The 26001-nt window shown below is 32.9% G+C and overlaps 3 protein-coding genes across 3 annotated transcripts; 2 read left to right on the top strand and 1 right to left on the bottom strand.

Moving 5' to 3' along the window:
* Positions 1 to 330: 330 nt before the first annotated feature.
* On the top strand, positions 331 to 5175 carry LOC114191516 (CDK5RAP3 protein homolog). The gene is made up of 10 exons (XM_028080726.2): positions 331 to 557; positions 638 to 772; positions 894 to 988; positions 1217 to 1311; positions 1390 to 1525; positions 1746 to 1895; positions 2003 to 2521; positions 2753 to 2961; positions 3605 to 3737; positions 4797 to 5175. The coding sequence occupies exons 1-10, from the start codon at positions 497 to 499 to the stop codon at positions 4926 to 4928; spliced, it is 1665 nt and encodes a 554-aa protein (XP_027936527.1). The 5' UTR covers positions 331 to 496; the 3' UTR covers positions 4929 to 5175.
* Positions 5176 to 7066: 1891 nt separating this feature from the next.
* Positions 7067 to 11897, bottom strand: LOC114191517 (protein STRUBBELIG-RECEPTOR FAMILY 2-like). Its single transcript, XM_028080727.2, has 12 exons — positions 11542 to 11897; positions 11426 to 11497; positions 10832 to 10903; positions 10612 to 10677; positions 10114 to 10179; positions 9689 to 10017; positions 9086 to 9357; positions 8740 to 9005; positions 8495 to 8642; positions 7937 to 8076; positions 7696 to 7852; positions 7067 to 7418 (listed from the first exon to the last, which is right to left on the bottom strand). The coding sequence occupies exons 1-12, from the start codon at positions 11895 to 11897 to the stop codon at positions 7236 to 7238; spliced, it is 2127 nt and encodes a 708-aa protein (XP_027936528.2). The 3' UTR covers positions 7067 to 7235.
* Positions 11898 to 16159: 4262 nt separating this feature from the next.
* LOC114190176 (D111/G-patch domain-containing protein) lies at positions 16160 to 18756 on the top strand. The gene is made up of 4 exons (XM_028078970.1): positions 16160 to 16324; positions 17253 to 17783; positions 18018 to 18083; positions 18235 to 18756. The coding sequence occupies exons 1-4, from the start codon at positions 16184 to 16186 to the stop codon at positions 18292 to 18294; spliced, it is 798 nt and encodes a 265-aa protein (XP_027934771.1). The 5' UTR covers positions 16160 to 16183; the 3' UTR covers positions 18295 to 18756.
* Positions 18757 to 26001: the final 7245 nt, after the last annotated feature.

Here is a 26001-nt window from a genome sequence, read left to right as displayed (position 1 = left end):
TTTTTTTACTAAATTATATATTTTGATACTTTAATCTTTAACTATTATTTTATAATGATATTTGAATAGTTAAGTGAGGATAATGATTCTATGACTCCTATTTTTTTACTCTTATCCTTTATTGTCTGAGGTGTTTTAGTGTGAGTAATTGATTAATGCACAATTATCTTTTTCTTTTAAATAATAAGAATAAAAAGATGAGAGTTAAAGAATAATTTTTCTAAAAATAAATCAAATTAATTCAATTGTAATCAAATATATATATAAAATAAATTATAAAAGAATTATTTTTAAATAAACGATCTCACTTCAGGAAATTGTAAAAAAAAAGAATATTGCAAAATTTGTGACGAAACAAGTTGAGTCGACTCGGTTGGCTCACTTCAGGGAGTGGTGTGTTGAAAGGCTTAAACCACAGCGCGCTGCAAATTCCAAACACCAATTTCCAACGACCAACCTTTCCCCCCGTCGTCGAGTTGCGATTTGTTCATTCGCAATGCAATCTTCCGATGACGTTCGCAATCTCCCCATCGACATCACTTTCTCTCGTCTCGGAGGTTCCAATTTCTTTCTTTTCCCCATTTGTTTTTAATTTTAATTTTATCGCTTTCTGAATTCGAATTTTCGACCCTTACAGAGTGGCTGGTGGATCGCAAGCGAGTACCCGCGGATTGGCGAAAGCGCGTGGGGGCGATCAGAGTCCGAATTTCCAAGGAATTTTCTTCCCTCCCCAAAGACTCTGATCCCTTCTTCCAAACCCTAGACTCCGAAGGTTCGAACTTTATGTGTGTTAATGGGATTCGTTCGCTGATTGTAAATTATGAGTTTTTAAATGCAGGTGGCTAAGTTAAATTAGCTAATTGTTATGAGCAAAGTGGCAATGTTATTTTCAGGGATTGGATATTTGGAGGCCAAACAGATATATGATATTCTCTTGAAGTCTACTTCTGAAAGCAGGAACATATTTGGTCGCTTATCAGGTGCTCCGGTGAGATACACTTAACAGAAATGTGCACTATAATCATTCACAGTATGTATATTAATATTATCGAACTTATAGATAAATTAGGATGGAGTTCTTAAAATTTCACTGGTGGTCATGAGTTCGAGTTTTATTTGGCTCAAGCACGTTTACCTCCGGTGGACCTCATAACAAAAAAATAGACTGTGTAGGTAGTCCTTTGGTCGCTAATTGTGGCTGTTCTTATTTGGGTAGGGTGTTTGGGAAGCAATCGTGCGGTCGTTTGAGAAGGATCATGTTTTCCTTGGTGAGGCTGCCCAGATTATCATTCAAAATGTGAGCTATGAAATGTGAGCATTGTCATCTTTGGGTTTTTCATTTCTTAAGGGTTTGATTTTTGTTGCTTAGTATTTGTTTTCGTCGTGAAGCCCTTATCAGAGGAAACAGGTTCAGAAGATTCAGCAGCAACTGTTAGAGCTAGATCGCAAGGAAGCTGATATTAAAAGAAGTGCTGCTCTTTCAGTGGCCAAGTATGCTGAAGCTTGCCAGGAGCTTGGATTACAGGTTTGACTTTTTTGGGTGTTTATGTTGTGTAGAAAGAATTTCGGTAGCAGTTTGAAAAGGAATTTTAGGATGATTGATATTCCTGAGAAAACAATCGTTGTCCCTTTTGATTCATACAGCCAACCACACAAAGTGGGATACAAATTTTGTTGTTATTGTTGTGGTGTGTTGAACGCAATTTTGTTTTTATGGTGTATGGTTGGTTATATTGTTTTTGCAGGGGAAAAATGTCAGAGTAGAACTTCTCGAGACAGCACAATTACTTCCAAGCACGTTTCGCAAGATTCTAGATGTTGTGAACAATGACAACATGTCACGGGCAATTGAATATTATACCAATTTTGTCAGGGATGCTCACACTGAAAAGGATGTAAGAAAAAAATTAAAATTTGTATTCATTTTTATAGTTCTCATTAATAAACTCTTTTTGACATGGTTCAGTATACACATTATTTAAGATGAAAATTGATACTGCAGAGATCTTTAGGAGATGTAATACAAAACTTGAAGAATATGCGTGAAAACCCTCCATCTTTAAATGTTGCCGTTGACTCTGACATTATCAGTGACGTGAATGTTCATGAAAGTAAAAATGAATTAAATCCTGCAACAAGCAATGCTGCGATTGCTGTGCCTGACATTGACTGGGATATTTCTGTGGAGAGTTCACAAATTGATTGGGACATTGGAACTGTTGAAGAAACAGAGGATAATGGTAATGGATTGGGTCCTTATGAAATCATTAATGCCTCTGATATCGGATCTGATCCAACCGTATCAAACCAAGAACTAGGCTCACATGCAGATATATCTTGGGATATTAGTGTGGATACTCCTCAGGTTGATGTCATTGATGATGATAGTGCCCCAACTGTAGTGTTGGAGACTCAGACTTCTCTACCAGATGCCCTATCTCAATTGACAGAAAACAAGGAAGAAAGGAGCCAACTTTTAGATACGGAGTTCAGAAATAAGATTCTGGATGATCTATATGAGGTATATAATATCTATGCTAATTTACTGTCATTACCTGGATAAGTTATCGATTTTGATAATATTATAATTTCAATTATCATATAGAGAAAGAAACGCAATTCTAGCAAATTTTGTTTTTATGCTATTTTTCTTACAAGTAAGCACTTACATATACTGTATGAATTTATTGTATTGTGTCATTCTTATTTTTCGATTAAATTTAAAATTTGTTATTATTGTGTATGACATTAGGTGAAATCCTTTTTAAATCAACGATTGGCTGAATTGAGGAATGAGGAAACTTTGTCCCTGCAAAATCAAGTCCAGGCAGTTGCCCCCTTTGTGCTACAACAGTATACTGCTGATGCAATAGAAACAATGCAAAGTGATATTTCTTTAGCAATTTCATTGCTGACAAATAGGAAGACGAGGGATTTGATTATGATTCTCAACTCCAAAAGGTACTTCTTCATATTTTATGCCTGAAGTTTCGTACATATACTCATTCACGGAGTATCCTGATTTATCAGATGTCGACTCACATTTGTGTTGCTATGATTATTGGATGGGTTGAAATTTTTTTGAAAATATCAACTAATATATGGAATTACAAGTTTATGTACTGAAAACAACTGCCAGACATAATTGTTTAAGTTCGGTCATAGTTGGACTGAATATAATTTGTTTTGAAGTTTGGAATGTTTTGCCTGCATAACAAAAGACAGAGATCAAAACTTCGATTATTGTTTTATTGTGTAGTGTATGTATGTAGTGTACTAAGATGATGATCTTTTGGTGAATTTCATTTGGTCTATTTCTGTATTACTATGCAACTTGAAAGACTAACGGGATGACATTTTAATGCATGGTTTTCTCTTTTCTTCATTTTTCAAATTGCTAAAATGTATAGGGTGAAGAACTTGCCTTTTTTTTTTTTTTATGCTTGTACGCATGCTTGTTAAATTTTGAAAGTTACTCAACAAACCACATTAAGTATACTAACAGCATTTAGTATGTCACACGCTTTATTTTTGCTGTCTCTTTAGTAGTATCCTGTTGTGTTTGATCTATGTTAATTGATTGTGGTGTTGGGAAAAAATTCAGATTTCTAGACAGACTAGTCAATTCAATAGAGGAAAAGAAGCATCATGAAGTCAAGTTGAAAGAAGGGTTGAAGGATTTGGCTGCTAAACGGATGGAACTGCAAAATACTCTATCTTCTTCATGGTCCAAGCAAGTAAGTTGTGTGCTTGTTATTTATGAGGGGGTAGAATTTGTAGTGTTCAACGGATTTTCAAAATTGTAGGATAAAAACTACCTTTTCTCTCTCTCTCTCTCTCTCTCTATATATATATATATATATATATATATATATCCCTTGTGTTCCTGTTGTTTTTGTTGCAGAAGAAGAAAAATTTAATCCCTACACTAGTTTATTACTACGTACACTTTATTGTGGTAAATAGTAACTAGTTCATATACCTATTTAAGCAACCTGGTTGTGTTAAGGCAGTCAATTCACTATTCTAATAATTTCCTTTTAGGTTTATAATATATTGAATATGCCGTGTCAAAAAACATTGAAACATGCAGGTCCCAGTAAAAGATAAAATAATATAAAAAAGGGAATAGAGAAATCTGATCACTGCATCTGTCCTCTGTCAGGATTCTCATCTACTATTATATTGTGTGCTTAGTGAAGTCTGTTTTAAAGAAACAATCACTTTTATCTTATGAACTTCCCGAGAGAATTTTTGCTTGTCCCTACACTCCCCCACCTCCTCCTCCCGCGCCCCCCCCTCCCGCACCCCCAAAAGCAGAAAACACTATAAAATTATGCAAATTCTCAGTTGGGATTTTCTTTCTAGAGTGAGATTCAATTTTTTATAAAAGAGGAACAAGGACTACATGTTGCATGGCAGATAGCTCATACGGAAATAAGAGTGGGTATCATTATCGGGAAAATGTTCTTGTTGCATGACTGATTTACACTTATTTTTTGACAAGACATATGTGATGGTTTTTTACAAGAACATAACAGGGTCAAATTTCCATTTTTCACTTTTAGTTTTTCTTCTACTTGGAGATAGAGAACTGCATATAGCTTCAGTCTTTCTATTTTTTTTACATTTTTAATAAGGAACACAGATTAAAACTCATCTTTCTCTCCATTGTCTTATTCTTAGTTGTTTGATACTCATGCGACCAAAATCTGTGTTCCTGTATGTGACAACTCAACTTTACATGTTTCCCCGGTCTTGTAGATGAGTCAAATTAACTGTTAAGTGAATTTCAGGATGCGGCTGTGGCAAAAACAAAGGAGTTGAAAAAACTATGTGAGAGTACACTTTCTTCGATGTTTGATGGAAGACCAGTTAATATAATTGGAGAGATCAACGCTATTTTGTCTAGTGGCCTTGGAGCATGAGAAAGAGGAATTTACTTCCATGATGATCAAGCTTTTAGGTGGACAGTGGCGGGCCAAAATAACTTTAGAAAAATTTCTTTTAGTTTTTTTCTTTTTTTTACTTTACCTGTTAATTCCTGACAAAGAAAAGTGCTTTGACAATGCGATGCTCTGATAACTCTTGCTGAATGAGGAAACTTTACTCTGCAGTTGTGCCATATTGATTTTACAATCAGAAGATACCAGTGAAGGCAGTGCTTGTGGCTTATTATTAGTCTTACTTTTGAATTCAAGTATGAAAATGACCGAGTTGTTAGTAATGTAGGTGATCACTAAAAAGTTTGAATAATGTTGCGAAATATCTGATTCACTACTATCAACAAGGACTATTTTGACTGCGAGGAATATGCAGGAAACTGAAGAAGTTAAAGCAACTAGCACAAGGCGACATACTGGGTATGCTGCTTGATGCCACTTTGTTCCTTGATTTATGCAATTATTCAATTTGTCCATTCTAACTTGCTTTGTTTTTGGATTCCTCCGACGATGCTTGAGTTGAGTTGATTGGGCAGGACGCTTGCATATAATTAACCCGCACCGTATTTGCATGGTTGGCCCTGCCTCAATAATGGATAAAGTTGTTTCAAAAAAGGTGTGTTTCTGAATGTAATGAAATGTACCTGAAATAAAATATAGCATTGGATGAAGAAAAAATCACTTTCTAGTGTGAAAAATAAGAAGAAAAAAATATATTTTATAATAAAAATTAGTATATTTATAAACTAAAATAAAAATTTAAAGAGGTTATATGAAATTTTTTATATAAATTAGTTTGTTTATACATAAATAAGTTAAGGATATAGTGGAAAGATTTTCTAACAAAACATTTTTCCAACACTATTAGTGAAAATTTAGTATGTTTAAACGGATTTTTCCATAAGAATTTATATGAAATAAAAATATGAAATTAATTTTTTCATACACTTGAGTGATTGAAGGAGTTCAAACTTTGGGGCAAATGGAATAGTATATAACCATTACATGTAATTATTCTTTAAGAAATTATATGACAGTTTATTTTGATTCTCCAAATATAGTATGAAATTATATATTAAATAGGGAATTGTGTCATGTATTTTAATTAGTGATCCATTAGTTCATTAGTGGTCCATAATCATGTCTTGATCGAGCAGTGACCAATTTTGAGGGAAGAAAAAGAAAATAATGAAAAAAATATATAAACGAGATTAGAAAGAGAGAGAAATAAGAGAGGGGAAAGAAGAGAAAAAAGGGACTGAAATCTTTTTAAGTGTATAAATACTTTAAAGTTTTTATATCGTTTTTAATAAAATATAAATTTATTATTTTAAATAATCTTTCAAAATTATAAAAAGTTAATTTTTTTTTTTAAATTTTTATTTAAGCAACATGTTTTATCATAAAACATTTTAAATTTTCTTAAAAAACTATTCTAGTAGATTTTCCTATTCAAATATTAAACAAAATTAATTTGTCAGGAATTTAAACCCAAAAAAAATGACTATTTATAGTGATTTAGAATATTATAAGAAATGATAAAATAAAATTATGTAACTTATCATCCGTAGAGTTTCAAATTATATTCACCCTAACATTAATGGGAGCTAGTATTTATAGAAATAAAATCCATGATTTTGTTGAAAAATATAAAATTTAGGTGACATACTATCTTTGACTTGATGGATGTTTTTGTGAAGTGTTTGCAAATGATTATAAAATCAAATAAGATTACATGTAACACATATGATGTAGTCTTTTAGTTATGAAAATGTTTAATCATGTAATGAATATGGAGATTCAAATAGCAAAGCGGGTATGCCTTTAAGAATTCAAAATATAATCCATCTTGACTGTAAAGTCTTATTCAAAAGAACAAATGAAAATTTGCGTTAAGTTTGAGCATGGAGTCTGAAACTGCTATTATTTTAAGTACAATAAAAAGTGGTAGTTCTTGGTTTTTATATTTTAGTGATATTTTGTTATCTTCTAAAATTTTAACATAAAAAATAATCTAATAGTAAATGATTGATAAAAAAATAACCAGTTCAACCGGCTAGTTACACTAATTAAGGAAATGGTTATAACAGACTAAAACAACTTAAATATTTTCAGAGGTGAAATTCAAGCTAACCCTTTCCATTGGCGAAATTCCAGCTATTTCATCCATTGAGTTTTTTGTCACGTCGAAGGAATTAAAAGTTTGCGCCTTATAAGCCAAAGGCGATAAAAAGAAGAGAGCAGAAATGGAGTTAAATTTCTAGAACGTTAAAATGTTAACCAGTTTGCACATCAGGCGGATACGTAGCTGAGAGCAGGTGAACCGTTGAAGCGGGAGATAGTTGTGTGAAAAGACATGTTAAGTGGATCAAGTTCAGTTTCATCTGCTTCACCACTCTCTGAAACAAGCTTTTGAGAAAATGATACAAGATTGTCCACGATTTCAGACATTGGAGGTCGAAATTGCTTCACGGGCTGCATGAGAGGCGCGTAAGTTTTATTGCAACCCCCCAGAAAAAACGAGTGAATATAATTTGAAGAACCAGAATGGCAACATACGATCATGAGTAAATTCAAGTTTAACTTTTACTTTTGTTAAAAACTCTATACCTATATCTATAGAGTCATGATTTATTGACAATCCATTATCCCCTACAACCACTTCCAACTACTAAAGACAGTTATCATGTTAGTGAATAAAAATTAATGATTGTCAAATTTTTTGCATATATAAATGCTAATAAAGTAATACCTGAATGCAGAGGGAGATGATATCAGCATAACGAGAAAGAGCCTTGGATGAAAATGTCCGTTTGATTGCTGGATCTACCATTTGTTCCAAACTGTCACTATCATGAAGCCTTGATGAAGCCCACTTCGCCAGATAGTGCTCTTCCCTTGGCCTGGAACTGTGTTGCATGGAAAACAAAGGTTATCATTCAACAACCCTTAAACAAATGAAATGGAATAAGGTTAGAGAGAAACACGTATACCCATCGAAAGGTTTTCTTCCTGTTAATAGTTCAAGAAGCAACACGCCAAAGGCAAAGATGTCGCTCTTCGTGCTGCCAATTCCTGGTTGGCCATGGTCAGGTGAACTGTATCCTGTATCTCTAATATCAATCTCGGAAGCCTGTTTTCTTCAGTCAATAAATTAATCAGTGAATCTATGTCAATGGCATACTAAAATTAATGTCAAGCAGATTTAAGCTATGTATACCTAGAAAGTGCAAAAGCAATATTTTACCTCTTTAACAACTTCAAAAAATTAAATTTAGTTGATTTGTAAGTTATCTATAAAAAGTCACATATAAAGACATTTAAAAAAAATCATTTAACTTATGGAAAAATATTTTTTATTTTATTTTTCTCTTCCCGGCAAACCAGTTTTCAAGTTGGGTAATTTTTTTCATGAGAAATCATCCAAAAGCTACAACCAAGTATGAGCTTTGAGTAAATGCAACTGTAGCCATCACGAACTTCAGCCACTAGAACCTTGACAGCAATAAATCGCCTATTTAAACATGATACTGATTGTTGCAGAAACATACCCGGTTTTTGGCTTTATTGCTTGTCAGTGGTCTCAGAATAGCCAAGCCACAGTCAGTAACACGAGGCATGAGGTTTTCGTCCAGTAGAACATTGGTAGCCTTTAATTTGCCATGGGCGACAGGAGGGGAGAACGTCGAGTGCAAATAGCTGTAAACATAAGTGTGTATCACGGTTGAGAGTTGAGACAAGATTGCACTTTATATTTAACGAGAAATAATTCTTAGTATAGCAACATGGAACTTACTTCAGGGCCTGACCAACACCTAGAGCGATCCGGAGACGTGTGCCCCACGATAAAGGTTTGTATGCTGTACTATGAAGAGCATCATCTAGAGTTAAATTTCTCACATACTCAAAGACAAGAAGATGTTGTCCATGCTCCAAACAGTAGCCTTTAAGTGAAACAATGTTAGGGTGCTTCAAACGGGAAGCCGTGCTCACGACATCTAAGAACTTTTCCTCTTCACTGAAAGACATGCCCGCCATGTTGATATTCTTCACGGCTAAAACCTTTTAACAAGAAGAAGAAATTACATAAAAAATTGAAATAAAAGTTTTGAAATCAACGTTATTTAAGGCTTATAAGGTACCTTGTTATCAGAAAATTCAGCTCTATAAACAGGACCAAGGGATCCTTCTCCCAGAAGGTTGTCTTCATGGAAACTGTTTGTAACCAACTGAACCTCCGCTACTGTATAAACCTTTATCCTTCCATTGAATCTGTCTCTTCCGGAAAAGCTTTTTCTTGATGTTTCCCCAGTTCTTTTATGAGTTTGGGAAGTTAGCCGCCTTGGACCCAAAAGGGATGCAGCATTATAAGGTGGGATTTGTTGGCTCTCGACTATTGTCGTAGTAGAATCTTCTATAAAAGTGGAGAGAAAAAGAAAAGCACGATCAAAGACGGAAATGGATTTAAAGAACTAATAAATGGAATGGACCCTGACATATGAAAGAGAAAGACTCCCGAAAGGGAAAGAAATTAAGTGAAATTTGGCAATACATGTTTAGTATCTCTAACTTTACACTCACTCACTTTCTACCAATCTTATTTTATATTCAATCATTTTAGTGTTAAATCTGTCTGGAATGAGCAATGTTACTATGAGATCATGTTAACGTTATTCAGTCATATGGATTTTGGCTTTGACTGGGCGTGCCTCACCATCTATATGCTCATGCTCTGTATAAGGTACCTTTGCTCGCACTGATTGGACAAGAAGGCAATGCACTATGGTCGCTTTCGTAGTTCTCCAGTCTCTTTGTATAAAGCTTATTCAAACGGATCGCAATGAGGAGAGCCAAACCTGTTGCCAATAATGTTCCTGTACCGACCATAAAAGCTATTCCTCCAGGACCGATATGTTTCTTCTTTTGTTTCCTTACTCTAATAGGAGCGTAGTTCTCGATGGCATTTGCCTGAGTTATGGGTGGGCGACTAGTGTTTTTCTCAAGGGGTACGTTGTCCAAGGGAAATGCCCAGGGAGGAGAGCCGTCCACGGTTTGGAACTTATTCCCTCCAATCCTAATTAAGAGGTGGAATGTTACTTTCCAATTTGTGTCCATTATCCAGTAAGAAAAATGAAGGTGATTAAAACCAGTAACATTTATTTTTACAAACCATAAGTTTGGTATGGACTGAAAATGCTGGGGAAGAAGGCCGCTAAACAGATTGTCTTGAATGTTCCTGACAAAACAGATAAATTAGAAAACAATAGAGCTGTAGTCATATGTTAGGATACTACCTCCTATTTGGAAGGTCTATGAAAGAAGAAAGAAATACAGCTAATTGATTTAATTCTAGCAGCTGAGAAATCCATTAGTGGTTGTATAGTGTTGTGTTGGGAATATATATATATATATATATATATATATATATATATATATATATATATATATATATATATATATATATATATATATATATATATATATATATATATATGTTTTCGAGTCTTTAGGGGAACACAGAAAATAGTATTGTTAGTGGAAGGTTGCTGGACCCTCACAGTGCCAGCGGTTATATCTATAAACTCTTGTACCTTAGTTCTATACATAATTCTCATTTTTCTTTTCATAATCAATCATACTATGTGAAAAATGTTTAGAGGTAACCTACAAATCAATGAGTGGAAGCTCAGCCAGGTAGGTGACTGATCCGGTGAATCTGTTGTTCTGCAGGAATCTGAAAATAAGCACCAGGTAGGTGACAGATCAAACCAACATGACCCTAATGTATAAATAAAATAAATTACCCTTTATAACAAAAGCCCAGTCTAAGTATACAGATACTAATCTAAGTTCAGGAAATATGGTACGGTTGTACGAAAGAAACTTACAATCTTTCCAGGGTTGTCAAGGACCCAAATGAACTTGGCAGATCACCGGTGAAATTATTGTACGAAAGGTCCCTGATGGTAAGAAATTATCCTGTTACTTGAAGATTCATATCTAACCAAAATAGTCAAGACATGTACAATTTGTGGCCTCACTTTCTCAAGACTAATCTAATTTCATTATAAGCTTTACTTCAGCTAACCTTAGAACGCGAAAAACAACAGCGCCTTGTTCTTTATTATGCATTTCAAGAAAAGGGGAACGATTAAAAGGCATGTGTCATGTCTTTTGGTTTGTTTGTTTGTTTGTTTCTTTTTATTTTAGTCTATATATGTTACACAGTCTTCTCTTTCCCTGGTAAGTTATTAAAAATTGAGATTTAAATTTGTTATTAAAAATTGAGGTTTAAATAAGTTTTAAAAATTGAGGTTTAAGTTGGCTCCATCGTCTATTCTTTTGATCCATAATATTTAAAATTAGTAATATTATACAGAAAAAAAATATCTATGAACGTAAATGCTTTAGGTTTTAATTGGATCAACGATTCCTTTCATTTAAATTAAACTACAATAGCAAAAGACGGGAAGAAAACATACATTTCTTTGAGATTATCTAAGCCGGTAAACACGTTGCCAATGGGTCCATACAAGATATTGTGGCTTAAATTCCTGCAAGATAAATAGTGTGATTATTTCACAGCCATTTGTAAAACTCAACACTATCATAATCAACAAATACGAGAGATGTACTGGTAAGAGCATTCCGTATTTCTATTATGTCCTCTATCAAGCTTGGACTAAAATCAATACTAATGTAACTCACAGGTATGCTAGTTTTGTCATTGTTGACAACGAATGGGGGATATTTTGGCTGAAATAGTTGCAAGCCATATTTCTGAAATAGGAAATTGTCAGTAAAACTCACTGCGAAGATACAGGTGTATACATAACCAGAAAGCATAGAACAGTCACGAAGCAGTAGAAATAAACGAATAGTAGTCTTACATATGTGTGGCATTCGGAGGTAAAGCCACAGGGATTTCCCCAAGTATGCTGTTAAAACTGACATCACTACACAAACCAGAATGATTTGGACGTAATTAATCGCTGATCTTGACAAAAACCATCCCCGCAAGAACTTAAAGCTATACAATTACTTACAGTTGATTTAAGTTCTGTAGATTATTGAGCAAGCTTCCAAGATGCCCGGTAAGGTTTAGTCGTTGGATTTGGCTGCATGAAGAAGAGAGCAGGTAAAATAGGTCTATTTATTAGTGGCATTAAAATATGAATACGAGTGTAATCAACAGAGTCATGGTATCACATGTGTATAACTGATGACGCAGAACATGTTATTCCCGTCCAAGATTCCTCACAAGGATCACTACCGTTCCATCCTTTCAGCGCTAGAGGGTTGTTTAAGGTCCTGTATATATCCTGGAGAGCTGTGACTGTTTATAAAAATAATTACAGAAAATACATAGTTTAGTAGCAGAGTCCCATGCAAATTGTGAGCTGTACGAAAACGAGTTCAATTTCACTGAGAATGATAATCAAGCAAATGGTTTATTATTTCTCATTTGCAAATACAACCCTCACGAGTAGTATGTACATGGATTTTCGATTTTTCTATCTGTATCTAAATGTGTCATGTCTCATTCAAATTAACTCTACGAATTAAACAAAAACGAGTATTCTTGTACTGTTTTGGTTATTCTGTCAAAATTGGTTAAATTGACTTCAGTTTTGTAAACACTAACAAAATTCATTTAACAAAAACTAAAGAGCGAACCAATAAACAGTAAAAAATCTCAATGAAGAGTAACATACAACCACAAAATGTACATTCAGCACGTAGAGACAACGTCGGGAGCCATAGCTTTAGCAATGAGAGTAAAACTCAAATGGATTCATATTGAACTGTTAAGATGAAAATTATACAACGCACACTCTATAAAGCTGATCAACAACTCCGAACTAACGTTCTAACTTCACTAATTTTCTATAATCTCTGTTATACTGCAAAAACGCAAAAGTAAACTACATAAACTCTAGAATCCTAACCACAGAATTTTCTTCCATGTGAACATGAAATTGATGAGATTCAAAGGCAACGCAAATGCACATAACAAATCTATTTAATCAATTTTTCAATAACTTTGAGTGAAAGATTGGTCTAGAACTGTACAAGAATAATCAAGAACAATATGAACAGATATTTAAATCACCGTCAGCGGGATCCGTAAATCCGAAACAGCGAGAAATCAAAGTTGCCGAGACGACAACGAATGCGAGATTCACGCAGACGTAGTTGCAAACCATGTCTTTCTATTTTCTTCTCCCTTCCCAAACACGAAATCGAATTTGAGTTAAACGAAGTGAAGAGAAAAAGAAACCGCGTAAGGTTTAACGAGCGATGGATTAACGAACGAACGAGTTTATTACCTAATTCTTGTTCTTCGTTTTCGCTTGCGAACGATACAGTGATCGTTTACACAGTGCAGTGACACTGCGATGGTTGCTGTTGCGAGAGAGGGAGAGTTTCCCGTGTGGTTCACGAATAAGAGTTCGTTGTGGTTAGTTTGTTTTGGCGCGCAATGCCCAAGTAAATATACGTGTGCCTTCTCATTTTTCATTTAAAAATAAATAAATAAGTAAAAATAATTGCAGTTTAATTTTTGATACTGATGTTACTAAATGTGAAAATTTCAAAATAATCAAATAATTTTTTATACTGATGTTACTAAATGTGAACATTTCAAAATAATCAAATAATTTATCTGTCATAAGTTAGAATGCTTAATATTCATTTGTTAACCAATTTACTACTTGTTTATATGAAAAATGGTTACATTAGTAACATAGATCATATTGAATAAATTAAATATTATTTATTTAACAAAACTACTACACAAGACATTAAAACAAGTAAACATACATTTATCGTATTAAATAGACATGTATTTTTAAAAAAATAAACGCGAATAAACTAAACAAATTTGTTTATTGTATTAAAATTAAACATTTAAAATAAAAAAAAAGAACAAAAAAGTATCTTCTTGTAATATCAATAATCTATACTAACATTGTAATATCTCATTTTAGTAGTATAAAATTAATAAAATAAGACATTTCATAATAATATCTAAAGGAAGATTAAAGAAATAAAAAATATATTAATAAAGTCCTTTAGGAGTTCAGATTATAAAAATACATAATTTATACAACAAAACTAAATCTGCAAAAACATTCCTATATTGAACACACTAATCATTCATACATTTGTTGCAATCCCATAACTCTTCCTAAGGACTTCGCATTTTTCAGAGGTGACTTTAAACTTGCTTCTTCATATGAAAATTGTGATCATTGCAAAAGAAGAAAATAACATAAGACCACAAAGTGCAAGAGTAAGCTAGTATACAAAAGATTTATCTTAAGACCATTAAGACTCATCAATTATAAGCCATATATAGACAAACTTCCATAATTAACATAATTGCACAAAGACATTTGATACTAATTCAATTATCCGGATATATACATTTGAAATCAGAATCACTAGAGACTTGCACTGTTGGTGGCCTCTACTGCTTGGAGAGTCATTGCTAACCCATTATTATCACAGTTTCACAACAATACTTTCACAATCATATACATCTTTAATCATATTTTTATATTCACATATCAATAATTTCATTTCAAATTCTAAATATCAAACAATAACATATTTTGCAGCAACATACCAAGTCAAGTCTCAAAATACCAACATAATTCATGCATTGCTTCATACATCATATTTTTTTAATTAACTTAGTGAATCATAGGTTAAAAAAATAAGGAATTAAAACTCTAAAGCTTCTCACTTGAGGTATAAATTCTCGCTTGAGTTAGAGTTTCTCGCTTAAGCTAAAGATTCTCGCTTGAGCTAAAATTAAACAAAAACAAAAACAGTTTCAGTGGTTTCTTGACCAAGCTAGAGATTCTCATTTGAGCGACAAGGCTTTCGCTTAAGCTAATGATTCTCGCTTAAGCTAAAATTCGAATAGAGAGCAAAGTGAAATTCTGGTTATTTTTGCTTGAAATAGATTTCTCTCGCTTGAGCGACAAGTGCTTTCGCTTAAGTTAAAGATTCTCGCTCAAGCTAAAACAACAAATTTTCAAATATTCTTAGCCTGCAAAACCAGAAAAAACACAAACCATCACAATTCACATGCACTCAACAATTCAACATATCAAAACACAATTAATGAGCAATATAAACAGTTCATTTCAAAATTTCAACAAAATCTAGCTTCCCTTACTCTAAAGGTATACCGAAATTGAGAAAAAGAAGAAAACCTCAAGGAATTCGAGCATTAAAACCTTCAATTCAACCTAAAGAAGTCCAAAACACAAGAACACAAAAAAGAATGAGGCTCTAATCATGATCAAAGCATAAATTAGCATCCCAAAATAGAGAAAGGAGGTGGAGGTTAAATTATCAACTTATACGATTGTTCAAGTAGATTTGAAGAGGAGTCTTCCACAAACCTAAAACTGGCCTATAATTTAAGAAGAAATGAAGATCAAAAGAGAAAGAGAAAGAACAAGATTGAGTTGGATGGAAAATGCACTTAGTTAAGAGAAGAGAAGAGACAAATTGTCTAAGGGAATAGAACTAAGGCTGTGGTATTTGTTTCTAAAAAAAGTTTTGAAATACTTATATTGATATTCCTCACTTCCAACTACGAATAACTAGAGAAATTGAATAATTTTAAGAGGCTTTTGTGTATATATTTTTTTTCAGTCAAATAAAGATCTACTTTATAAATTAATTAATTTTAATGGTTTCTCGTTCAAATAAGAGGAATTATTCATATTCAATTTATTACAAGTATGTGTGAGATAAAATCTTTGTTGAGTAAAACATCAGGGAACTTATTGATTTTGGTTTAGTATTGTTGTTTTATTTGCGTGAGGTGAATTTTATTTGTGCGAAGTGTGGCTGGGAGAATAATTTATTGATAATAGGGACAATTTCAAGTATACTGTGACTTTAATATGTGACATAGTAAAATTTTTTTAATAGTTTTTCTAGTTTTTTCTTGCTTATCATTACATTTTCTTAAGAAAATCCTCTTTTCTTAGATAGTGTTTATGCACAAAATGTAAAATTTATCACAAATCTCAAGTTATAATTTACATATAAAAAAACATATTATTATCAACATATAAAGAATAGTCTCTGGATTATTTCTAAGATATTTCATGACAATTGAATTGGGCTATTATCAATGGGCCTGATGGGCCCATCTCGAAGCACATTCATGATCAGCTCGCGTCTTCGTAAGCCCATTGTAGTTTTTGTTGGCGATGGATTCATCACCGGCGACGAGAGAGAGAGAAAACGGTTCACAAGGAAACGAGGTGCAAGAAGATGACTACATGGGTGACCTTTCTCAGTTTCTTCCTTCCGATGCTTTCGACCCTCCCAAGATTTCTTCATCGAAAAAGGTTACTAGTTACTTCACCGTTTTACCCTTCTCCGTTGTCGTTTTGGTTCTGCCATGGCGTATGAATGACATTAGGTCTTTAACTTTCCCCCTTCCCATACCCCTGCAGTAACTTCACATGGTTTTACAATTTGGTCTTGGAATTTAAGTTTAAGCTCTGAAAAGTTGGTGCTTTATTGCTAACAAACAGTTTCATAACATTATCAGTTTGGTTTCTGTTCACAGTTATTTTATTGGACATTCGTTTCCGTGGGTGAAAAATTGATTTTTTATTTTTCTTAATTTCTGCAAATTTGTGTTAGATGGTTACTAAGAAGTTAGTTTTGCTTGCCTGTAGTAGTCAAGGTTGCAATTTTGTCTCAATCCTCGATTTTGGAGACAAATGTAGCTGCAATTGCAGTTTTGGAGACTTGAGAAAACCGTGTTGTGAAGTAACAATTGTGTTTGCGGACGGTATTTTAAACTTTGGGTTTATGTGTACGTGTGTGCATGTTTCTGTTTTTTCTCCCACTTTATATATACCCGCACTAGGCCGTGTACAGAAGTTATGTTTTCTGAAAAATAAGAGTAAATATTTAAATTAAACCTTGAAGAAAGGTTTGCTCAACTTTTTAAGTTAGTTTTTTTGAAGAATTTGAATTAAAAGTTGATGTAAATGCACATTTGTAGTGATCAAATTGGTGTTCATAGATACATCAATGGGGTAATCGGATGACTATTTTAAGCTTTGACGGTCATTGCTGATGTCGCTTGTATCTTAAGCGGACCAAATTTGAGTAGTAACTTAAAAGAATGAAGTATGAATACTGGAAGCTATTTTGTTTGCCTTTCCAAAGAGTTATTGCCAGATGATTAATTTTCCTTAGCCTTTCATTTTACAGCTTACAGTTACCATACAAAGTGATACTAAATCGCTTTATTTCATGCAGATTTCCAGCAAGAAAGATCCTTTGGTCAATCCTTCAAGGGACCAGTTGAAATCTCTAAGCTGGCAAGAGCGGCGAAAACTTGAAAGAGAAAGGAAGCAACAAGAAGAGGATGAGCAAACATTAGCAAAAGTTGAAGCTCCAATACCACAATCCAACATTGGGTTTAAGCTTCTCAAACAGATGGGTTACACTCCAGGTTCTGCCCTTGGCAAGCAGGGCTCAGGCAGGGCCGAACCAGTGGGGATTGAAATTCGGCGGTCCCGAGCTGGTGTAGGACTAGAAGATCCCCACAAGGAGAAGAGGAAAAAGGAGGAAATCATGATGAACAGGAAAAGGAGGAAAGAAGAGGATCTAATGAAAGAATTTGGGTTCAGGCAGAAGTCACAGTGGCAGAGTAAGAGAGTTATAATTAATTATAATAAGGCAAAGGCTGCCCTTGACCAATTGGAAAATAGGGAAATTGTTGAGCCACAAAAGAATGATGATGATTCAGAGGTTGAAGAAGAAGAAGAGGAAGAAATAACAGAAGAGGCACGTAACTTAACCATAACTTTTTCACTTATATTTCTTTTGACCCAGTTTTTGGTTCTCATTATGTTTATTGCGCAAAATAGTATGGAAACGGAATACAAAGTCTCTCTTTTTTACAACATTCAGAAATTGTTGCGATTCATTTGTTAATTTTTTGAGCTCATTACTGTTGAACTTGGTCTAAGTATTTTTTGCAATTTTGACGGTGTTGGTGACGGGATGTAATGGATGCAGGAATTAAACTCTGTTTTGATGAAACTGAGGGATGAATTTAACTATTGCCTCTTCTGTGGATGCAAAGTAAGTAAGCGCTTGATTTATTTCTTGGTAATCAGTAAAAGTTCATTTTAAGATATTTTTATCAGATGAAATAGCATATCCAGTATGATTGAGAAATTAGAAGCCTCTAACTTTGATTGCATTTTTTTTTTCTTCCTTCCTATTTGTTCAGTACGAATCAAGCGAAGCCCTTCTAGACAACTGCCCTGGAACCAATGAAGATGACCACTAAATTGAAGATTTCTGATGTGAACAGTGGACATGATCAGATTTGTTGTGTTGTCAAGCAAGTACTGCAAGCTTTCAATGCTTACGTCAATGGAGCTGGATTAGCTTCCATCCGGTGGGGCGGTGGGCGATGAATGGACTTGTAGCACTTCTTGTGTCAATATTCATATGAACTCAGATAGGAGTCTGCCTCATCTTCATCTATGCCCAGGGAGATCGTGCCTGCCATATACAGAAAATGGATTGATATACAGTTTGTGAAACTTTTCAGTTCATATAAAAAAATTTCAGTTGTTTAAGCAGAAAAGTTTTAAATTTTAGACTCCATATATAAAGATTGTGACCCGAGTTGAACATGACATGGATGTTACATAGTATCAACCATATGTATGGTTGTTATTAAGTGTAGAAATTAGCCATCTCTCGAAAAATTAATTATATAAATTCCTTCAATCAGACTTTATTATAGTGAACTTTTTTTTTTTTTTGAATTTTGGTTACCTGGTATTACCTACAAAATAACGCTAAAAATTTTAAATTCAGAGGAATGTATAAAGACGATCTGGGATGCAAATTTTTGGTTTAAGGTTGGAGGAGGGGGTGAGATATCACTCACATTATGCCAATGATTTTTTACTTATTGCAGATGTTTCTATAAATAACTCGTGATTGTTAAACGCTGTTCTCAATTTTTGAGCTTGTTTAAATTTGAAGGTAAATTTTCATTCGCTATGTTAGGTGGATGATCAGTTTTTGCTGGCAGTTTCTTTTCTTCATTGAAATATTATCGGGATTCCTTTTTAACTCATGGTTTTGCCTGAATATAAATCGAAGAGAAGTGGCTACATGGAAGCCTTTCATTGTATTCATTTAAGTGTAGACTTGCCGCTTTAAAGGGTAAGTATTTGGGAGGTTTTATATGCTGAATTAAGTATTTCTCTTTAGCCCACTATATTGTGTATCTCAGTTTGTTGGTATCAGGTGTGTCAGCAAGCCTTAGCGGTTGAGTATTGAACGTTTTGACATCTTTAATCTAAACCTTTTGAACAGGTGGATATGACAATGTTTAACTGAGAAAAACAGTGCATGGTATAATCTCGTGGTATATAGATTTGGTTTGTTGGATAGAGTGATTCCAAAATATAGATGAATCTGAGTTTGTGTGCAGGAGAGACTTCTGTAATATGAAATCTGTAAGTTGTGTTGCTCCCTTGTGGTTCTCTATTGGAGTGGTCTGGTGAGGGGCAAGCTAAGTTCTGGAATGATTATCTATTGGTGTTTCTACTCTAATATACACTTTGTGCAGATTATATTAAATTGCAAAGGATCAACATGCATCTTTAGCAGGTATGTGGGAATGGAGTGACAAGGAATTTTGCTGGATATGGAGTTGACATAGGAAGAGAAGTGTTTCCTTGAAGATACCTGTGATGTGAACGTCACTAAGTTTTGGAAGTGCCATGTTCTCGTGCAGGTGTCAGTTTACTTGTGGATATTTCGTGAGAGTTTTTCCTAATAACTTGTCTACGTAAGAGGAGTGTCTTATCCAATTTGCATGATGTAGATTCTGTTTTCTGTACCAATCATCAGGACGATTTATGGCACTTCTCTTGCTCATTTTCTCATTAGTAGTTCTCATATTTATGTTTGGATGGGTTTCTGCATGGCTCTACTTCATAAAGTAGGTTAAGTTAATAAATTTTATGCAAATAGAAAGATTATCTTATATTTCATTGCATTATGTCATGTTGACGGATAATATATTATTTTAAATATAAGTAAACTTTCATTGCTAAATAACTCACACCATTGTACAGTTTTAGTAATAACTTCAGAACAAGAGAATGTTTCTCTTTATTCTAGCTCATTCCACCCAGCAAAGAAGATTGAAGGCACAACATACATGAAATGAAAAAGGTAACTGACATTACATCACTATGATTCACATAGCTTTAGTTCAAATTGGATGCTCAGGTCTTACCCTCTGTCAGCTAGTATTTCTAGATAAAGTTCTCATTCTCAACTTCTTCCTAGCATTCTGAATATAATCTGAAAAAGGATCTTGTTCATTTTCATTGTTGTTGTTGGTACCATTATTCACATGATCTGCATATGCAGGATCTCTCTGGCCCTCACGGCAACCAATGTTTGAGTTGCTCCTGATTTTATAATTAGTACGTTGAATGTAATTAGAGAAAGTGTGATCATCACACAGTGGTTTCTCACCTTGTTTTTCTGTGGGGTACGCTCTAACATTCACTACCTCTGACTTTGTTGAGAGTTTCCTTTGCCATGAAACAACGTTGTGCGGTTGTGGTTCTATTGAAGCAAGCTTTGCTCTCTGGCCACTACGTGCCTTTGAAGTTGCTGAGTTTTTATTCCCCATTGATATTATGAGTTCAAAATCTTCGAGGGGATGACTAGTTCTGAGATATTTAGAGAGGAGCAGTTTGCAATTTGCAAGAGGTGCAGAAACTTGGTTTTATAGTGCGTGAGATTTGCAAGACAATGATAAGGAAAGATAGTTTTGCAAAAGCCATGTTAATTATTAACATGCTATTGTTGACCGACCCTAATGCTAGAAATCCTTCCAATTTTTTAATTATCCATTCCAATATAGCTGTGGGGTATATATGAGGAATGCTTCTCTGAGGAAGTATTGCCCCGATTAATTATATAAATTTTAAAATAACATACTAAATAAATTAATAAAACGGGAATAAATATAAAAGGAATGGAGACTGAATATATATTTAAGTAATGCCCACATTTATATTTTGGCCAATTAATTTGAATATTCTCTATTCCGGACATATGGGAACCATTCCGGACAGTATAATTTATTAAACTGTCACTAAATATATTTAATTTATTTATTGCTTTTTTTTTATTTGTTACTCCACTTTTTCTTTTCGTTTTATTTTAGTCTTCCTTGTATATGTCTGGTTTCAATGTAATGATAATAGCAGCAGTTTCTAATTATAAAATACCAAGCCAATTGCCACAGTTTTGTTATTGTCCCATTGAAAAATAAGAATAAATATAAACAAGATAAATGATTAAAAAAAAAAAGGAAACCGAAAATGAAAACGTTGCAGAACGAAAGGTTAGAAGATTAGTCGGGGGTATTAAAGTGTGAAACTAATTTGCTTAAAAAATAATTTCCTTTTTTAAAACATCATTATAAAAGTAATTATTTTTCCAAAATAAACTAAAACCAACAAATTTTTAGTCTTACAATATTTTTGAAATACAGTTAATATGATCAACAATAATTTAATCTTGGGAAAATTATTTGGCTATAAAATAATGTAGAAAGAGATTAATATTTAGGGAGAGAATTGATAGAGGATCAATGGTTGAGAATTGCATAAAAAGAATTTCAGTTTTCACACTGTAGATTCGATCCATGTTTTATTCTGCACTTTCTTTGTTCTGTTTCTATTGATTATATAATATGATAATCTTTTCTTCTTTTTTGACTCAATTTCTTAAACTTGTCTTTCAAAAATCATCTTCTCACTTGCTTTTTCCACTTTAATATTTCCGATTAACAATTTATTTCAATGTTCTGGAAGCTAAGAAGTAACAAACCTTCTTTTTCTTTAATTATAATTTTCGTATCTCTATTTATTGTTATTAATCAACAATTTCATTCTTGATTCTAATGGTATCACATATATGGACTTAACCTTTGAAGAACAATAACTTGGCAAGTAAGACAATTATTTATTAACTATAACAAGTTAAATAATTTACTTTTAACATTCCTTTTATATTAGACACCATGTAATATAATCAGTTATATATTATGAATGCTTTAATATCGTTTCATTCAAGAACATAATTTTCTCAAATACTTACAAAATTGTCATCTTGTTTTTATTTTATATTTTATGTTTAAAGTGGTATACAATTTTGAAATAAAATTCTCATTATTATATACAAATATTTCCAAAAGATACATTAAACTTGTATTCAGATACTCTTGTAATATCGTCTATTGTTCAATTTACATTCTAAAACAATACATACTAATAAATATGTATATGTAATACATATGATGGGAAAGCTTTGAGACTAAGAAAGAGTTTATACTTTTTAAATCCATCATAGTTGCATTTCATCATATTCGAACAATTGTTTAAATAAAAAATATTTATCATTTGAATTCGAATAATTTAATTTTTTGTTTTTTGTTTTTCTTTTGACATATAGCAAATAAATTATAATATTACTCTTATTATTTAGATTTCAGAAATTATGAATTTGATTTTACGTAATTTTAATATTTAGATTATCCTATAGTAATGTTAATATTCAAATTCATTTCACACTAAATTAAACCATAAAAAAATGTATTTTTTTATTAAAAATTTGCTTTAAAAGATCTTTACATTTTTAAAAATTTAGTTACTAGAAAAATATTTCAGTACCCTACTCAAACTATTATAACAGTTGTAATGAAAATATATACATCATTATTCACTACTTATTCTTGAAGCTATTTATTTTTTAGGCAAGAGGTCAATTGTGGTTTTTTACTAGTCAAATTAATTCTTTATTGAGAAATTTTACTTTTAATTTATTTTTTCAATATTAAAAATGCAACTTCAACAGATTAAAGCGTACCACAAGAAAAATGATACAACATAATATGTATTTTTATGAAGGAAATTTTTAATTAATAGTTCTTTTACTTCTACCATAAATTTTAATATTTATATTTACTTTATTTAATAAAAACTGTTAATAAAAGGTAAGTGGACATATGAAATTTATAAATGAGTTCATATTGAATTTAGTTGAAATAAATATAATAAAGAATTCTTTATTTAGTGATTAAAATTAAAGAAAAAATTAAAAGCATATTATTAAGAAGTACTTGTTCAAATATTCTAGACTATCTCTAAATGAAAATTTGATTCTAGACTATCTCAAAATGAAAATTTGATGATAACAAAATATAAATAAATAATATTTATAAATAGATCATGAACTTTCTAATATTCGTTTTGTATAACAAAGCTATGATATAACAGTATATTTAACTAAGACTAAGTAATGTTTAACTTCTTAAAGCTGTAAAGAATTTATCTTATATATTCATGTTCATATAATAATCAATTTGGTTTAAGATTATCTTTGTCTTTATAAATAGTATCCACCACACTTTCTATATACAAGGAAACAAAAGATTTTAATATTATTTTTTGTTTGGACAACTCAAAATTGTATAATAATAGGTATAGAAACTCTTTTGTCTTTAGCTATAATTTTGTTTTTCACTCCCAGAAGTTCTGGATTCCAACCGTGGAAACTCACAGGACCCCAGAACGTTGTCGTTTTGAAGGATGGATGTACATAATTGTGCCTGATATTATTGTTAATAAAAATTATAGTAATAATGAAGAAGTAAGCAAGTAAGGGCATCCAGAACGTCGTCGTTTTGAAGGATGGCTGTACATAATTGTGCCTGATAATTGTGCCTGATATTATTGTTAATAAAAATTATAGTAATAATGAAGAAGTAAGCAAGTGAGGGAATCCATCATGTGCACACTTTCAATTACTCAAAATTATATATATATATATATATATTCAACCAAATCAATCTTAAAAAATGTTTCTTCATACATTTTAGTATTTTTTTTTTCTTTCAGGTGCATGTAACGTAACTTTCATGAAAAATAAAAAAATACAAAAAGTCAGATACACGCTTGTCTTTTGTTTCTTATTTTGTGTCGAATTATCTATCAGCAGTTAATTGATTTTAAATTGCTTTTTAATTAGTTTTAAATTCTTGTTTAATAGTTATTATTTGTGAATAAACCAGGTCAATAACTGGACCTATATTTTAGGGAGTATTTGAGCTATTTTCTAGCTCATGTATTAGTCTGTTATGCCATTACTTTATCTGTGAGTAATGGAGCAGTTATTTAGTTTCCATTGGTTTCAAATGTGTAATCAGTTTCAGTATTTAATAACAATTTTCAAGTACAGAATTTCAGAGCATATCTTACTTGTTAAACGTTCACATCTGGTATCAGAGCCAGGTTTATAGGGGCCTGAACCAAAACCAGAGTTAAGAGAGAGAAACACCAAGGGAGGGGCTAAACCATACATAGGGAGAGTGTGAGAGAAACACTTAAAGTGAGGGGTTTAAACCAAATATTGGGTGAGTGTGAAGAGAAACACTACGAGAGTCAAAGACAGAACAATGGCAGATTCTGGAAAGTATGTGCAGCCTGCTATTCCCAAGTTCGATGGACACTATGATCATTGGGCAAAGTTGATGGATAACTTCTTACGATCAAAGGAGTATTGGCACTTGGTGGAACACGAAATTGCAAACATTTCTGATAAAATGAATGCATCTGAAGCTGAACTGAAGACATTGGAAGAACAAAAAATGAAGGATTTGAAGATAAAAAATTATCTCTATCAAGCAATTGATAGAGAAATATTGGACACAATTTTAAATGATGAAACAACCAAAAACATTTGGGATTCAATGAAGCAAAAGTTTCAAGGCTCCACACGAGTCAAACGAGCATAATTACAAGCATTGCGCAAAGATTTTGAGACATTACATATGAAGGAAGGTGAATCAGTTAACTCCTACTTTGGTCGAACACTGAAGGTAGCCAAAAACATGAAGGCATGTGGTGAAAACATGAAAGAAAATATCATAACCGCAAAAATCTTGCGGTCAATGACTGCAAAATTTAATTACGTCGTTTGCTCCATCAAAGAATCCAATAATATGGATATTATGACCATTGATGAACTCCAAAGTAGCTTACTCGTTCATGAACAGAGAATGTTGCTCACTCTTGAAGAAGAACAAGTCATGCAAGTCATGACTGATGACAAAAGTGGAAGAGGACGAAGCAGAGGATGATCTTTCAGAGGCAGAGGAAGGGGAAGACAATCATTCAACAAAGCTGAGATATAGTGCTTTAAGTGTCATAAATTTGGACACTTTCAATATGAATGTCCTACGTGGGGGAAGAAGGCCAACTATACTGAAGTAGAGAAGGACAAAGTAGAAGAAGAAGATGAGCTTTTATAATGGCCACTGCAGACCTCAATGATGGAAACAAAACAGACTGGTTTCTTAACTCTGGATGCAGTAACCACATGAGTGGTAACAAGGATTGGTTCTCAGAATTAGATGAGACCTATCGTCACAAAGTGAAACTTGGAAATGACGCACGAATTACTGTGATGGGAAAAGGCAGTGTTCGAATTATTCTACATGGCATCACACATGTATTTTCACATGTGTTCTATGTTCCTAAACTCAAAAGTAATCTATTGAGTATAGGACAATTGCAAGAGAAGGGATTGATGATAACAATTCAGCACAACAAATGTGTTGTTATTCATCCTGATCGAGGACAAATCATGGAAGTAAGTATGAATGGCAACAGATGTTTGTTCTTTCAGCACCTATTGTGTCTACAAAGGCAACTTGCCTTCAAGTGAACTTGAAGCAGGATTCTCAATTGTGGCATAATCGGTTAGGACACTTGAGCTATGATGGCCTCAAAATGCCTGTCTCTAAACAAATGGTGAAAGGGTTGCCATCAATCACAACTCCCAAAGATTTGTGCACTCATTACCTGGCTGGAAAGCAGCACCACAATGCCATGACAAAAAGGAGCTTATGGAGGGCATTAAAGAACTTGCAACTTATTCATGCAGA

Source organism: Vigna unguiculata, chromosome 7, assembly GCF_037176805.1.
Source record: "Vigna unguiculata cultivar grain cowpea cultivar isolate G323 ecotype 2 chromosome 7, ASM3717680v1, whole genome shotgun sequence".
Classification (NCBI taxonomy): domain Eukaryota; kingdom Viridiplantae; phylum Streptophyta; class Magnoliopsida; order Fabales; family Fabaceae; genus Vigna; species Vigna unguiculata.
This window is presented reverse-complemented; position numbering and strand designations above follow the sequence as displayed.

Coding starts and splice junctions, on each gene's coding strand:
- LOC114191517 (XM_028080727.2), bottom strand. CDS start 11,897: ATGTCAGTTTTAACAGCATACTTGGGGAAATCCCTGTGGCTTTACCTC. Junction 10,018..10,113: donor CAGTCCATACCAAACTTATG/GTTTGTAAAAAT, acceptor CCTCTTAATTAG/GATTGGAGGGAATAAGTTCC. Junction 8,077..8,494: donor GCAATAAAGCCAAAAACCGG/GTATGTTTCTGC, acceptor TGAAGAAAACAG/GCTTCCGAGATTGATATTAG.
- LOC114190176 (XM_028078970.1), top strand. CDS start 16,184: ATGGATTCATCACCGGCGACGAGAGAGAGAGAAAACGGTTCACAAGGA. Junction 17,784..18,017: donor AGGAAGAAATAACAGAAGAG/GCACGTAACTTA, acceptor TAATGGATGCAG/GAATTAAACTCTGTTTTGAT. Junction 18,084..18,234: donor GCCTCTTCTGTGGATGCAAA/GTAAGTAAGCGC, acceptor CTATTTGTTCAG/TACGAATCAAGCGAAGCCCT.
- LOC114191516 (XM_028080726.2), top strand. CDS start 497: ATGCAATCTTCCGATGACGTTCGCAATCTCCCCATCGACATCACTTTC. Junction 989..1,216: donor GTCGCTTATCAGGTGCTCCG/GTGAGATACACT, acceptor TTATTTGGGTAG/GGTGTTTGGGAAGCAATCGT. Junction 3,738..4,796: donor CTTCTTCATGGTCCAAGCAA/GTAAGTTGTGTG, acceptor AGTGAATTTCAG/GATGCGGCTGTGGCAAAAAC.